The sequence below is a fragment of the Hydractinia symbiolongicarpus genome, chromosome 1, assembly GCF_029227915.1.
Source record: "Hydractinia symbiolongicarpus strain clone_291-10 chromosome 1, HSymV2.1, whole genome shotgun sequence".
NCBI lineage: Eukaryota > Metazoa > Cnidaria > Hydrozoa > Anthoathecata > Hydractiniidae > Hydractinia > Hydractinia symbiolongicarpus.
This window is the reverse complement of record NC_079875.1, coordinates 3,555,166-3,567,223: the sequence shown is the minus strand read 5'-3', so window position 1 is coordinate 3,567,223 and position 12,058 is coordinate 3,555,166. Positions and strand designations below refer to the sequence as shown.

General features: G+C 33.6%; 1 protein-coding gene across 2 annotated transcripts; it reads left to right on the top strand.

The window, feature by feature from the left end:
* The first annotated feature begins 284 nt into the window (after window positions 1-284).
* On the top strand, window positions 285-8,149 carry LOC130630663 (frataxin, mitochondrial-like). Of its 2 annotated transcripts, XM_057444242.1 has the most exons (6): window positions 285-981; window positions 1,179-1,243; window positions 2,217-2,337; window positions 2,716-2,743; window positions 6,650-6,716; window positions 7,785-8,149. In XM_057444242.1, the coding sequence occupies exons 1-6, from the start codon at window positions 856-858 to the stop codon at window positions 7,939-7,941; spliced, it is 564 nt and encodes a 187-aa protein (XP_057300225.1). In that variant the 5' UTR covers window positions 285-855; the 3' UTR covers window positions 7,942-8,149. The 2 variants fall into 2 exon arrangements, with proteins under 2 accessions (XP_057300225.1, XP_057300232.1); XM_057444249.1 differs by lacking the exons at window positions 285-981; window positions 1,179-1,243 and adding an exon at window positions 1,346-2,022.
* The last annotated feature ends 3,909 nt before the right edge of the window (window positions 8,150-12,058 follow it).

The following is a 12,058-nucleotide window of genomic DNA, read 5'->3' as shown; positions in this document are numbered from 1 at the left end:
GCATATTTGGATAGCTATATCAGCAAAATTATATATATAACATAGGAAATTTTGAATACCAAAAGATTATTAGAACAGGATTTATTGTAAGAGTTTGATCATATTTAACTACAGTAAAAAATTTTCACTGCAGTTAATTTATGTGGTCATTTCTTCATAAAACATCGAAAGTTTGGCTATTAGAGGCAGTTGTACTTAGTGTATAAACTTGAAAAATTGCATGTTTCCCTAAATTCCGGCACTGAATTTAAATATTTTGGTCATTTTTGTTAAAAATGATCAGAGAATTTCAAGATGTTAACATCTAAGTCCTGAATTAACCAGCAAGTTGGTCTCATTTGAACCAGTACAAGGTGTTTTGTAAGGGGGAGACAAGGACAGACAAGGAACTTTTAAGCAGAGGGTTTAGGGTAGAAGAGCTGAAAAAACTTTTGGCTTTAGCTAGCTAGCTACAGTGACTTTTTTTTAAAAAATGTATCCACATGATAGGAAAGACAACTAATGCCTATGACATTAAAAGTATTCATGTTACGCTAAAATATATTTTAGTCAGATGGTTAAACCAGAAAGATTGCAAAAAAAAGTAAACTGTTTGTATCCATCATTCCCGCTCAAGTTTTGTTAATTAATATCCACTTTGCTTTTTGTAAACAATAACAATCTGCTAATATGGCAGCCTGGCAGCAACCAAGCTATCCACAGTGGAGAGTTCATGTTTTTTTCCTTAGCTAGCCATAACGTTTATCGACCTTATTTCGTAGCTGTTATGAAGTGAAAAGAACACGTTTGTCACTAGCAATCTGTAGCTATCTGCCTTGAGTAAATTGCACCACATAAATTGTTGTTTGTATAATAATGATCTGGAGAAGAGTAATAAGAAATGGTTTACGAAGTGGACTTTGTTTATCATCGAGGTTATGTTTTGCCAATATTAGCTTGCACTCAAGACAACAAGTTTTAACTTCCAAAAACGCAATTTTGGTATGTACATATATTCCAAACTTTTAGGCCACGTTGCAGCTTACAGTTGGGTTTTTTAAAAGAATAGTATATTAGTGATATCCTCTTTGATGCAAAAAGGAGCAGTGGGTACAATTTCGTTATACTTTTGAAAACAAATCTAAAATCTAAAATTGCTAGCTAGCTTTAGTTCCTCACTTTTATTTTCACTTACCCAGAAAAAGAGATGTTGTTCATCACGGTTTGCCTGGAAAACTTTCAGAACTTCGTTTTGTACTAGCAGGTAACATTTTATTTATTTTTAGGTTTTGATCTGTGCACAGTTTTTTATGCAAACAGTATAATATGTAGTAGTTTCTTTTTCGCCATAGTAAATGTATATTAATATGACATCTTTAAAATTTATATGTGTATTTTGTTAAATTAAAAACGAAGCTTTTCGTAAGTATATACATCATCAGGTATAAAACTTAAAAACGTGTGCTGATATATATACAAAAATTACATAATTAAAACATCATCTAGGGGATTTCGTTCATACTAAAATCTAATTTATCATAAATTTTAACCTTTTTAAAGTTATGCCGTTATAAAAAAGTGTTATATGTTAGAGTCTAATTATTCATTTAAAGTTTGGTTCTGTATATATCTGTATAAAATATGTTTCAAGAATTTTTTCTTTTACAAAAACCCTGAGGCGCTCTTGAAATTATTTTCCACGTAAACGAGTGACTATAAGTTTGTTAATAAATTTCTTATCATCTTTTTCATTTTGTTCACAAAATGGTAACGTGAAAAACATTTTTTTTTTCTTCAAAAAACCAATCAGGAATAATGAGTTAATCTTAATAAGTTTACTGATAACCGTTTTATTTTTATTGTATTATGGCCAACAATGAAAGTAAAATCTTTGTTTCCTTTAAAGAAAGAAACAGATATCCATCCTGTGTTACATACGAAGGAGTGTGCTTGTGCGAGGCTGGAGCACACTCCTTCAAAATTTGGGGTTCGAAAATTTGAAAGAGCAAAAATAAATGGTGCGCGAAAATTAAGGGAACTAAGGTACTTACCAATTTTTTTGCAAAGTTTTTACTATAATATGGACATATACTTCATTTATTTCAAAAGGTCATGCTGTGTAAAGATGAATGAACAGAATATATTAAAAATATTGTGAAGTTAAAAACATGTAAAATTCTAATTTAAAAATAATATATATAACTGAAATGTAAAGTGGTTGTTTCTGTTGTTTTTAGTTCAATGTCACTTAATGAATTCACAAATATTGTTGATGACACATTGGAAGAATTAGCAGATCACTTTGATTGTTTGGCTGACGAAGGCTTCTTTTCAGACAGCTATGACTGTCTGTTAGCTGTAAGTAACTTATTAAAATACATGACGTTGAAATCTTATCCTTGGGTTTGAAAACTTCCAGGTTTGTCAAAAAAAATTCTGCATAAGTGGTTAGCCCTAATTGCAACTACCTTCGTTTGATGAGATAGACAATTTTTTAAAAAAACACCAAATTTGAATTATGTCATTCATGATTTTTACCAATCGCTTGATTAAATACACTTTATATAATTCTTTTTTGCCTAAAAAAATTGTTCTAAATGAAAACTATCTGTAGCTTGCCCATTGTAACTAATAGAAGAAGTAGATATATACAAGTACTTGCAACAATACTACAAATATTATGCTACAAGGTTGAGTATATATATTAGTGTACTTATGAAAATATTTGTTTGTTAGGATGGTGTCATGACTGCAAAACTTGGTGGTATGTGAACTGATTAAGTTTTACATTTACTATTATTTTTCTACTGGCTTTGTTTAAAAACTTTTGATAAAACTTGACACAAACCCAGGGACGGGTCTAGGATTTTTGATGTACCCCGTCATAAAATGTACTTATATTAGTGACACGCGAAGGCCCACCATTGTTGGGCCTGAGGGGCCAGAAAATTTTTAAACATTGGAGGATCCTAGATTGTCTGAAAACAACATTCCCCCATCTAAATTATTTGGAAAATAAAAAGGCTATTTGTCATTCATACAGCATAAAACGAAAATCGTTACCGTGTCATCTTTTCAACAATGTTGTTTGGTTGCTTGTCTTTCTTGCTGAGTTTCTATTGTTATATATGAAGCCTATGAACTAAAGAAACAAGATTATCTCATATAATTTATAGATGTTAATAGGCCGTTTCGCTCAATATCAGAGCTCATCAGCATGCCTAGGATAACAAAAAATGTCATCCAGACATGGACAGCCAAATAAAAAAGAAGTAAAGAATTAAGATAACAAGATACAATGATGAGGAAAAAATAGAGAAAAATTTAGCTGTCATTGGCATATTTATATTTAAAAAATACAGGATAACTTGACAACTGCAACTATGTTCTACTATTTCTTGACAGTTGTCAATTAAATGATAATGAATATTGGAATGAAATGGTTTTATATAAATTAAAATGAATGCAGGATAAAATGACAACTGAGTAACCCCATAGTCCCTGCAACTATGTTCTACTATTTCTTGACAGTTGCCAATTAAATGATAATGAATATTGGAATGAAATGGTTTGATATGAATAAAAATGAATGCAGAATAAAATGACAACTGAGTAACCCCATAGTCCCTGCAACTATGTTCTACTATTTCTTGACAGTTGCCAATTAAATGATAATGAATATTGGAATGAAATGGTTTGATATGAATAAAAATGAATGCAGGATAAAATGACAACTGAGTAACCCCATAGTCCCTGCAACTATGTTCTAATATTTCTTGACAGTTGTCAATTAAATGAAAATGAACTATGGACTAAAAAAATGGAAATGGAACACGAAATATGTTAACAATCAAAGTGATAAAGTAGTATTAATATAAGTGTTTTAATAATTTTGATAAACATATTTTCTATTAAATTAATTTTTTAAGAATACCAATAGTATAATATAATACCAACCTTTGCAACAAATATACATAACAATTAAAATAATATCATCTATATCAAATAAAACATCAGTTACATCAAAATTTTGTGGAAGGGAATCAACTATTTTTGATGTTATGACTGATTTATTATTGTTTGGAAAAAAATTAGGTTCATGGCTAGTACTATTTTGTAAAAGATTACTAAAAACATTAGATACAGAAGAAGTAGAAGGATTTGAAATGTTGCTTGAAGGTGTATTATTAGTACCTTTTATTATTGCTTGGGGATCCTGACTTGATGTAGGCAATTGCTGAGAAAGAGATACCTATGGTAAAATAAGCTTATTCTTGGTGACAGGTTTAAAATCAATTTTCTTTTGAAAGAATCCAAAAACATTGGTAGACATACATTTCTTCTTAAATAGAGGCTTATAAATTAATTCCTTAGAAGTATATAAAAGTGGCACATAGTGATTATGTTTAAAAGTAAGATCTGAAATGAGATAACGTTCATAACAAAACAAAATATGGAAGCAAGTTTCATCAACCTTTGGCACACGTGGAAAAACCTTTTTATTGAATATTTCTTTGTATTTGAGAGGAGCACAATCAGGATAATAACACATAATATTTCTGCGAATTATAGAAGACAATGACAAAACAAAGAGAAAACCAGACCACTGGTTCATGTTTTTCAAACAAAAAGTAGCCTCAGCTTTGACAAGTTCAGCAGCCTTAAAATTAGTATCAACAGCAGCATGAGATACTGACATTGCTAAAATATTTGATGGACTTAAAGATGGATATTTGTCAACAAATAAATTGGGGTGAGAACTATAATACTCAGAATTGACAAAAAGTTCAATGCAAGCAAGTAGCCTTAACTGTTGCGTCAAACTATTATCACCTGCCAGACATAAGGATATGGAGCTAAACAAGCAATTTCCAGATGATTCGGACCTAAACAGTGAAAAATAAATAAATATTTCTTAGAGAAATTAAAGAGAATTCACTCCTCAGAGAAAAGACACCAAGTTTTAACATTTTGAGAAGAATCAAAACCATTATTAATTCCACACACACATGCCAGCTAGCTACCATAGATACGGTTGCTAGCTCTCCAAGAGTAATAATCAAAACAAAAACCACGAATACATGCAGCTAGCTAGCTTATTATATGGCGCCGTAGATTAGTGGTTATAGCTCTCGTACTCTGTGCGGGAGACCGGGGTTCGATTCCTCTTGACGGCGATTCAACATGGGCGAGTGAATGTTACCATAGCCCCGGGTTAACCCAAGCCATGTGAGGGAAATTGGGAAGATGGCACACTGTGTGGGCCGTTGGATGTTGCCGGGAGTTGTCTAGTAGAGCGCGGGCCCTAATTGGGTCTGCGTCGCTCAAAATGAGCATTAAATACTCTAGGACTCTCCATCTAAGCCATGGCCCCTCCTGGAAATAATAGACAGGGTATATCCCTCGATATTTGTGAGGCTAGCCATGTAAAATATGCACATCTATCTATCTATCTAGCCATAAGTAGTTCATGGTGATGACATAGTGATGTACACTTAATTACTATGGTAACAAATGGTCAGCAATAATCAGAAATGGAAATTACAGAAAATAAAATCTTACCTCAATGCAACACAATTCTTGGAAGAAACTGATGCAGGAAGATATTTCAAAGCATCTTCATTCACACCAATTTCTCCACAAGAAAGTACAGCATAAAGCTGTTCTGTGTTTAAAAACACATTTTTATTTGAATTTATCCATTTCTCAGAATAAATATTAAATATTTCAATCAATTTCTGCAAATCTTCGTCTTGAAATAATTTCAAAACATCTTCTCTCACTGAACTAAACGCCATGTTGAGCAATGATGTTGAGGAAGATATGAAGATGAAGACTAGCGTGAGCATTTTGGCTTTTGCAGGGTATTGATTTTTAGCAAATCACAACTTAAGAAAACTTCTGTAATGACCAATCAAATCCTGCCGGTGTTCTTCTCCTGCAAACCCGGCACTCTAGACCAATAAGAGTTAAGAATAACCTCATTGCTCCGTCAAAAACCTGCAGAACAAAGTCTATATTTTTCTATCCACCATTAAAGATTAGGTCTAGCCATCTTTGCGCCCTGTCTTCGCAACGAAAATGAAGCTGATGCCATCACGCGCGCCACCGCCACCACCGCGCGACCATACACACGGCAGCAGCAGCGGCGGCAATATTATTAATTTTTATATTGATGAGCGCTCAAATGAATACATTATTACACGCCCTAAATATTACTGGTTAGTAGTAAATATTTGAAAATTAGATAAACTATACTTGTTATTTTTAAACCCCGTCCTTTGACCCATTTGACGGGGTTTGGATCCGCCCCTGACAAACCTGCATAACTGGTTTGAAGTAAATAATCTTGTGTCACCTGTTCAAAATTTCTGATTGGTCAGAAATAAAAGTGCATTGTGAAAACAAGTTTCAGGCATACAGTAAGAACTTCACGGTAGAAATTGGAGTTTTTCTCTTTTAACATTGGCTCATTGATTTTGTTGAGTTTTTTTTTTATTAATGCAATAAATTGTTCCAAAAATCTGACATTGTTTCCTTTTTATTCTTATGATGATATCGTGCTCGACAACTGAACCTAACGTTTATACATGCTCACGTAATCATTACTTTTTGAATGCATACCAGAAACTTTAAAATTCCTAATTAGAATTATGGTTTTTTTTTTCAGAATATGGAACATATGTGATCAATAAACAGACCCCTAACAGACAAATATGGTTATCGTCTCCAGTAAGGTAAATGTTGCCTTTGTGTCTAAAATGATGATTTTTATAAAAATGTTTTTTAAATGATGTAAAATAACCTTACGTAATTACATCTTTGTTGTGTGATCCAGAAAAACCTCTTATAAAGTACAACACTTCTTTCAAAGTAGATTGCATAAGTTGCAAAACCGCAATAGTGCTTGTGGAGACATGTATGACCTTGACATGCCACTATTTTACATGTTTGAGTATCTGGCTTCCCAAAGGCACCGCGTTTTTAATATTTACCGCCATAATTAAAGTTATTGGGGTCGAGCTTGGATATGTTATGCTGTTGAGAATCTTGCTTCCCAAAGACACCGCGTTTTTTAATATTTCCGCCATAATTAAAGGTGTTGGGGTCGAGCTTGGATATGTTATGCTGTTGAGTATCTTGCTTCCCAAAGGCGCCGCGTTTTTCAATATTTACTGCCATTATTAAAGGTGTTGGGGTCGAGCTTGGATATGTTATGCTGGTGAGTATCTGGCTTCCCAAAGGCGCCGCGTTTTTCGATACTTTATCGCCACAATTAAAGGTTTTGGGGTCGAGCTTGGATTTTTTATGCTGTTGTCACTTTAGAAGACAACAGTTTAGAAGCTGTGGTACATATACTGTAATTACTGTAAGTTATTGAACCCTCTTCGAAAAAGGCATCTTAAACATGACCAATTAAATGCGTATCCCTTAACCTCTGTTTCAACATGGTGTAGTTCCCGTAAAAAATAAACAACAGACAACTTTTTTTAACTCTATTTTCACGAAGCAGTTGATTTTATATCAGCTACTTATAATGCTCCCAGCCTTTTAATCCAGTTTTAATACGATATCATTTTTGTACCAACGGCGTTTCAGGGCTCTTCGCATTTTTTTATTAAAATAAATAAGTACCGTATTTATTTTTCCTTTCAAGAAAATGGTAAAATTATTTCATTATATGTTTAACGAGCGCCTCCCGCGAAAAAGCGCCTATTTTGAATATCTCAAAATTGAATTAAGTTCTCAGACGCTCGTCCATACAAGAAAGGGCTTCTTGGTGAATTTATTTCCTTTTTTTTTAGTGGTCCAAAAAGATATGATTTTGTTGACAAAGGCTGGTATTATTCGCACGAACCTGGTAAATCTTTACATCAACTGTTATCGGATGAATTATCGGATTTAACAAAACAAAAAACGGATTTTACTCATTTAGCCCACGATATTAAAAAGCAGAGTTAAAATAATAACTCGTAATTTTATAGTGGGAAAGACTGAATCACGTGGTGGTCAAGTTAATCACGTGATCTAATAAGCAGTTGACAAGCGGACGGAGAAGTTAGCCGTAAAGGAATATGAACCTTTTAACATTTTAACTTTACGAGATTAGAGAATCAATCTGTATACCAACTGTATCTTGAATAAAATAAATTTAGGCTGGTTCTTGCAACCTTGCTTTAGCATCGGTCAGTCCTAGGCGTTTGTATAACAAGGAAAAATAAAACTGAGAAGTGTAATATCGCATGACCTTATCATTATTCACATTTAAATTTCAAATACGTGTAAAAAAATGTATGAGCAAAAGTGTCAGCTCTCATTCCTGTTAATGTATTTTAACGCCTGCTGCAACAGAAATATTTGTCCTCACTGTCAACAAATGATGACGTCATAGAGGGAAGTCCATATAAACACGACGCGTTTGTCAATTAAACCATTATCCAACCACTGAAAGAAGAGACAACATAAGACAGCCGTCGTCTTGTTGGTAAATGTTTTTAGAGACAGTCTGACTTAAATGTCTCGCGAGCAACCTATTTGTGGCATATGTTTACCTACTTTCTTCCCAGTGCCATCAACAACCAGTTGTAATAATTCTGTGACCTACGACACCCACCCCCTTCATGAGCTGCAGTTAAGTGGGTACTATAACATATGTAATAAGAAACTTGTTGAAAAACAACCACTTTGGGCAATGCGTCCTCTGAATTTCAGTATATATTTTATAACTTCTTCCTTAGGGCATCTAGTTTTTTTATACACGATTCGTTCTCGTTAAAAGAGAAATGAAAACATGAGAGATTCTGAGACCGTTATCTTTCTTAGCGTCGGGTTTTTAAATATATAGGATTTTAGTGGTGACGAAGTTTTATTCGCTTGTTGTTTTTTTATCATAAAAAAGTCGGCATCTAAAACCTGGCGCAAAAACAGGCACGGGTATATCTTATCAATATTCCAGTTATTATTGGCTCTTAAGTATCTTTATAGATTTGTAATGAATAAAAATCTTGATGAATTGACATGCTGGTAAACCACATTTTTGTTTGATAAATTTAGAAAACAAAAGCAGACTTAACTGTTAGCAGGAAATGAAGGTATGTGTTTCAAAACAAAAACACAAATATCGTTCCACTTTTAAAGTTGTCTAAACACGACGTTTCCAATTTCATTGCGGTAAGCCGCATTGTTAAGCACGTCATCTCATGTTTCGCACTATGAGGGGTCCATACTTTGCCTCAGTTGACAACCTCGATTTCTTGTGTAATACTTTCAGTTCTATACCTCTATGTTTAGCCTCACGAAGCAACACTATCAAAGTTAGTTCATCATATGTAAAAACTTGACCATAAAAACAAACGTTAATCCTTAAAGTTTGTACATCGAGGCTGGTTATAAACTGTTTACGTAATGATGTGAAGCACAATTTTGACTATTTGCTTTTTCTTGTGCGTCCCTTGTTTACCAGTCTACATGAAACTTATTATTTTTTGAACCTGGGAAGGAAGTTGTGCGTCACCAATAATAATTTAATGTAGGATGATAGGTATAATTAAGAGATGAATCGACAATTCCTTTGTAAGGGAATTTCCAGCCTCGTCACAACAACGATATGTAAAAAGGGAAAACACGTAGGCTGCTGTCACTATTATCCCTCCATGTTAAACTTTTACAAGAGATAATAATAAACGTTAAATGGCTTTTCCGCATGTCTTCCATGTCGTTACGCCTCCTGGTAAAGTCAACAAATACGCACCAGTCGTGATAAAGGAAGCAACGTGAAACATAACTTTTAATTTTTGCGGTGACAAAAATTCGTGATTGTCAAGGTTTTTTAAAATTCGCGTGACTTCATTTTGCAAATCATGACAGAATTTTCATTTCTAACCTAGTCATCAAAAAAAAAAATAATAAATTTAGGAAAAGAAAATTTTATCAGTCGAGATTAGGAGAAAGATTAGGTAAAAATTTCGCCTATAAACACTGCAAAATTTAATGCTAATGGGAAATGTTTTTGCGGGAATAATTCAATTAAACCACAGATTTAACATCAGAATTTTTGTCAGCAATTTCTTGACTTCGATCAACCTTGTTCTCAGGGTACTTGCTTTTAACGTACCAGCTCTGACATCAGGTAGCCAAGACACCCTGGGGACGAGAATAAACTGCAAAAAATAGAGCTTACTTAAATCAACATGCTTTTCAATATGTTTACATAACAGACTGTTAAAATTCATCGGCATTGTTGTCAGCAGATAAAAACGAAAAAAAGGTTGCGATTCGTAGAAATCTAAACAAACATAACCTTTTCGCACACATGTGAAGTGCAGCTCAAAAAAGACGGCCCTTAATGACGGCTTAATGACAAATATTAAAACAAGTTTAACGTGTAGTCGTTCTAAGCGAAAGAAGTCCGTTGAGGTATCATACTCAGATGAGATTTTGCTTACGAAGCTAAACTCCCTTCAGTTACGTAACAAACCTCTTTTTTGATTCTGTCATTTAGATTGAAACAAATCAGCAGTTTTGCCAGCATGTTAGTGTTGACAGAACGTAGGAAAGTTATTAAAAGAGAACTGCAAAGTTATTCGTCAGAATATGTTTGATAAAAACACGTTGTATAAACAACCTCGTTCCCAAGGCACTGGCGTTTTTTGTAAGTAACTGGACTGCGTCTTGTTGCAAAGACACCAGGCAAAGGCACCCTGGAAACAAGATTCGTAATACAGGTTCATAAACTGAAGAAGCAGAACTTGTAGTTAACCCTTAATGATTAAGTTGTTTCCGGTTAAAGCTTCAAGATTTGTTTATTGGGCAAACGTCTACAGTTTTATCTGAATTGATGTGGAGTCTTATGCGTCATGAGACAATTTCGTCTCCAGAACATCATGCAATTTATGTGCATGGTCTTATAATAATAAACGCTGGCGCATGTCACATGATGTTGTTGCTAAGTACAGTGGATAATAATGGTTTTTTTAAAAATAAGAGATGCGTGAATCAATGAGGTTTATCTTCTCAAGCATGACTGGGCATGAGTACATTATTTTTAGAAAAATCCGGAAATATTAAATCAGGGGAAATACTCTTTTTTAGATAGGAGGATTAGCTATAAGTAAAAATAACAGAAAACATAAATTGCGCATAAATCTCAAGTTTGATTTTGCAACGTGGTGGAAAAAAGGAGCCTACGTTCAAAGTTTTGAGAGTAATGAAAAAACAATCGACGTTTAGTTTTGATGAAATTTTTCGCTACACGACATAAAGCACTTTCCCAGACTTCTATTTTATTCACAGAGTAAAACACGTAATACGGTTGAATAAAACGTTGCTTTATAGTAAAATTAAGGGCGATAAAAGCACCCTCGTTACCAGAGATATTGGCCTTTTTTATATAAAAAAAGGCAAGACGTATTGGTGAGAAAACTGGGAATAAGGGTGTATATAAAGAGCAGACCGTGTAGTACCAAGATGACTCTTTACACCCCTGATTCCTCTGAGGATTTCGTTATTTGCTATGTGGTATCTTCAGGTTTTCTTTGTGGTGCAGATTTTTTATATCGTAGTTGTTCGGCTTGTTTAGAAAAACTTGAACGTAAAAATTTCAGCGTCAAAGAGGTTCGGTTTTAAAGTGTTTGTCAAATCATTATTTGATACTCTCAACAGTATTATGTACAAAGCAATCACAGAACTGTACAGTGTGGTTAAACGGATCCACCCACTTTAGAAGTTTGCAGCAAGACCAACCTCATTCCCAGGGCTATCATTTATGGAAGTTTATTCTGCATTGCAGAATATTGCGATTTATATAAGGGTTCTTCGCTTGTATTTTTTTGTTAGCAAAAAAGCACACGTATTAAAAGACCACCCAAAAAGTTTTTCGTATTTATAACGCCTTCCAATTAAAACTGATTTAAAAGGCTTGAAGAACAGAATTTAGTTTTCAAACTCCAAAATCCCTATTTCAAAATCCCTAGTTTTTTATTGAGAAGACACACCATATTTTGTTGAATTGCAATACGGCCCACAAACCGGTATGGGAATAAAGTATTAAAAACAACGATTTTTTAATAATTTATATTAT

Excerpts from the sequence above, each read along its gene's own strand:
- LOC130630663 (XM_057444242.1), top strand. The coding sequence starts at position 856 with ATGATCTGGAGAAGAGTAATAAGAAATGGTTTACGAAGTGGACTTTGT. Across the intron at positions 2,338-2,715 it reads GCTATGACTGTCTGTTAGCT|GATGGTGTCATGACTGCAAA; the intron begins GTAAGTAACTTA and ends TTTGTTTGTTAG. Across the intron at positions 2,744-6,649 it reads CATGACTGCAAAACTTGGTG|AATATGGAACATATGTGATC; the intron begins GTATGTGAACTG and ends TTTTTTTTTCAG.